At 42.9% G+C, this 3,402-nt stretch overlaps 1 protein-coding gene across 1 annotated transcript in view; it reads left to right on the top strand.

Moving 5' to 3' along the window:
• The window catches only part of LOC101858077, a 16,142-nt gene extending 12,749 nt beyond the window's left edge, over positions 1-3,393 (top strand). Inside the window, exon 2 of the mRNA XM_005111609.3 lies at positions 1,662-3,393. Coding sequence (XP_005111666.1) covers positions 1,662-2,795 — 1,134 coding nt within the window. The 3' untranslated portion in view covers positions 2,796-3,393. The remainder of the gene's footprint in view (positions 1-1,661) is intronic.
• Positions 3,394-3,402: the final 9 nt, after the last annotated feature.

Here is a 3,402-nt window from a genome sequence, read left to right as displayed (position 1 = left end):
ACAGCAAAGTGTCTAGCAGCTTCACCATCGGTTCTGTGGTATGTGATTTCATGAACAGAAGGCTGGACTATTTGACGCATGCATGCGTGTTTGTCTTTGTATGTCCTTGAAAACGTTTATTTGTTGTTGTTGTTGCATTTTCTGATTAGAGAGAGAGAGAGAGAGAGACAGACAGACAGACAGACAGACAGACAGACAGACAGACAGACAGACAGACAGACAGACAGACAGACAGACAACAGAGAAAGGGAAGGAGGCAACTGTTTTGGCAAATGCTGGAATGTGTAATTAACGAATTATGTAATGGCCGACGTTTTCATAGATAGCTTACTCTTCTCAATCAAAAAAAAATTACAATCGTGTACCCATTTGGTGTGAAAGTGTGAAATAAGTTTAGAATTTTATTTTCAACATTACCACTGTTATGAGAGCACCATTTAGCATTGCTTTTACGTCCACAGTTCGTTTTTTTAAACCTTGAAATAGAGTGGTGCTTTCAAACACTACCCATTGCATTGCATTTGATTGCATGTGATGTTTCTCTCATCGATTTACTCCTAGGCGATGTACCAAAAATGCAAAGATATTGAAGGTTCATTTCCTTCCTTATAAATTCTCTAAATTCCTTAGCATAAAGTATTTTGTGTAGATCTAGATCTAGATCTAGATCTATAAACTTGTGAGTTGTGCTTGGTAAGTTATACTTTTAGTGAGTTGTGCTTTTTTAAACCATATTTTTAGTGGGTTGTGCTAGATCTAGAATCTAGATCTAGAAAGTAGATATAGATCTAGATATAGATCTAGATTCTAAATCTAGATCTAGAATCTAGATTTCTAGATAGGAAGTTATTGAGGGTTTTTTTTTACTTTTACTTATTCGATTAAGTCATTTTAATATTCAATGACTAAACGGACATTAAGATATCGCACAGGGTCATGAGGTGAACTCAGGATAAAGAAAGGAAAGTGTTAATATTCTATCCCGTTGTCTATGCCCTGATTCAGTGTCAGAAAAGCAGTGATGATGATGATAAAGGCGGCCATCACCATAGATGGTTAGATATCTAGAAATAAAGCTCCCTCCACACCTCAGTTACCGTTTGCTTACGCCGACTCCCAGGCCGTTGCTCATATTCAACTGGCCTGTCCACTATGTGATGTTGTCGTCCCACCTCGGTCTCTACCTGCGTCCTTCCTTATTATTGTGCCGATGGGGGGAGAGAGAGGGAGGAGAGAGAGAGAGAGAGAGAGAGAGAGAGAGAGAGAGAGAGAGAGAGAGAGAGAGAGAGAGAACGTTGTGGCAAAATTAACTATCTTTATAATGTGTGCAAATGCGAAAATGTTTTGAATAAATAATCATAATAATGATTCGTCCGCCATGTCTGACGATGGCGAATGCATCTGCAGAGGAGAATATTTCTCAGCGAACCGGAAGAAATTTAGGGTTTAGATTAATTTACTTGGGGTCTCTCCAACGGCCAAAGAGAACAAATCTGGGAGTGAAGTGTTTGCCACGTTTAGAGCATTTAACATAATATTCAGAAACAGCCAGATTAACAAACTACAAACGGCTTGTATCTATACCTTGAAGTACGTACAAGGATGAACTCTTAAAAACTGAGTAGGGATTTTTTGGTTTACTTTTGTTTCTATTTCCACAGGGCATCATCGTGGCTGGGTGGCAAGAATTCAAGGGTAGTTCCCTCCCTTGTATCGGCCTACCGGAAGTGACGTGTGCTATCCAACCGTTCACTGGCAGACGACATCCTGCCTCACAGTGGCCAGTCGCTTTCCCGGATCCAATTTTCGGCTTCCAGTCGTCAGTTGGCCAACCCCAGAGCTCCCTAGTCTCGCCAGCCCCACCCCGGGAGCCGGAAAATGTGCCCTGTGATGCTGCAGTAAGAGAACAGCCTACTTGTTTGGAAGACGAGAAACAAAGGGCAGACTACTTAGAGTTAACAAACTCGGCGGAGGAGGAACGACTGCTATTGGTGGAGCCGTGTATTAAAGACGCATCCAGCTCTGCCGACAGATCAAGACCCACTTCAGAAGCGCGTGGGCATGTCCAAGTAAACACACTACACGAGTCCTGCTTAGAGCTAGACTCCCTCAGTCTTGATTGCCCATCTACCTCTCAGGCAGCCGATGTTAACTACCTCCACGATTACAGTTCAGATGTAGATTTTTCTTTTTCCTTTGACGTCCCAACACTTCCCGATAAGCCCACCTTAGTGGATTGTTTGAAAGTTCAAATTACAGCCACCATGAATTCTTGCCCAAACAACTCCCCGCCGTCTTCCCCTCTCTCCCCGCCCATATCGCAGTCCTCCTCCTCACTTTTCAGCGTGAGTCCCCAAAATGCCTCTCTGTTGGTGAGGGCCTTAAGCAAATCCGACGACTCCCGCCACTGCTACTTCATACACCTCACTCTCCGCCCGCTCTTCGCGGATGACGTCATTCCAGGGAGCTGTCTACGCAAGCTGCCACGATTGGTCAACGGTATACCACTGGGGGCGGGTTTTTTGTCTCGGGATCAGCTCTCCGAAATAAAATGGCGTCTTGTGGAAGGAGGGCACTCGAATCTCACGTTCATCTCAACGCCTTTGCTAAGAGAGGAGGCGGAGGAGAGCAAAAACTGTCTCAGAGACCGCCTTGCTAAGCAAGCTCCAGCGATATTCGGGGACATGACTGTCAAGGCGAGTCTCGTACTTTCCCGGTGCTTAGATATAGAGGAAGATTTCGTCCTGAACGATATCGCTGTCAATTTAGAGGAAGGCCTACACTTCCGAGACTGACACATTATGTTATAGACATCGCTGGTATCAAACTCAAGAGTACTTAATGTTTTGAGGTTTGACACCATCCTGATATGGTAAACAATACCCCCCCCCCACTTCCCCTTTCCCCCCTCTTTCTTTTTTTTGAATAACGCAGAACCGACTTTTCCTTGTGGTAGAGCTGTAATCCCACTAAATAACTTCGCCGATGTCGAAATATATGTATATTGATGATTTATTTGATCTGGCAACATTAACCTTAGAAACTTACTGGCATCTAGTGGTTTCCTATGAATTTCAATGTCGAATGATGGATGATGCCATCAAATGATTCCAATTTCAAAAACGCGATTCGTGCAAAAAACACACAGAAAGTAGAAGGAGGTTGGGGGGGGGGGTAAAATAAAGAAGGGCCGGTGAACAATTAAACAATCAAAATATAGGAGAATAAAGAGAAGTGTAAAATGAACCACACTAACATTACGTTAATAACATGTGATATGGAATGTATGGTGCGGCGTGTTGTGTATTTGTACATTTGAGTATTGTGAGAACTTGTTTGCGAATAGACGAGTATGTGTTTACTACTAGGAGAAAAACACACACAATTTTTTTTTTTTTTAAA

This window comes from Aplysia californica, unplaced genomic scaffold (assembly GCF_000002075.1).
Source record: "Aplysia californica isolate F4 #8 unplaced genomic scaffold, AplCal3.0 scaffold01086, whole genome shotgun sequence".
Classification (NCBI taxonomy): domain Eukaryota; kingdom Metazoa; phylum Mollusca; class Gastropoda; order Aplysiida; family Aplysiidae; genus Aplysia; species Aplysia californica.
The sequence above is the reverse complement of the archived record's forward strand: the minus strand, read 5'-3'. Positions and strand labels throughout refer to the sequence as shown.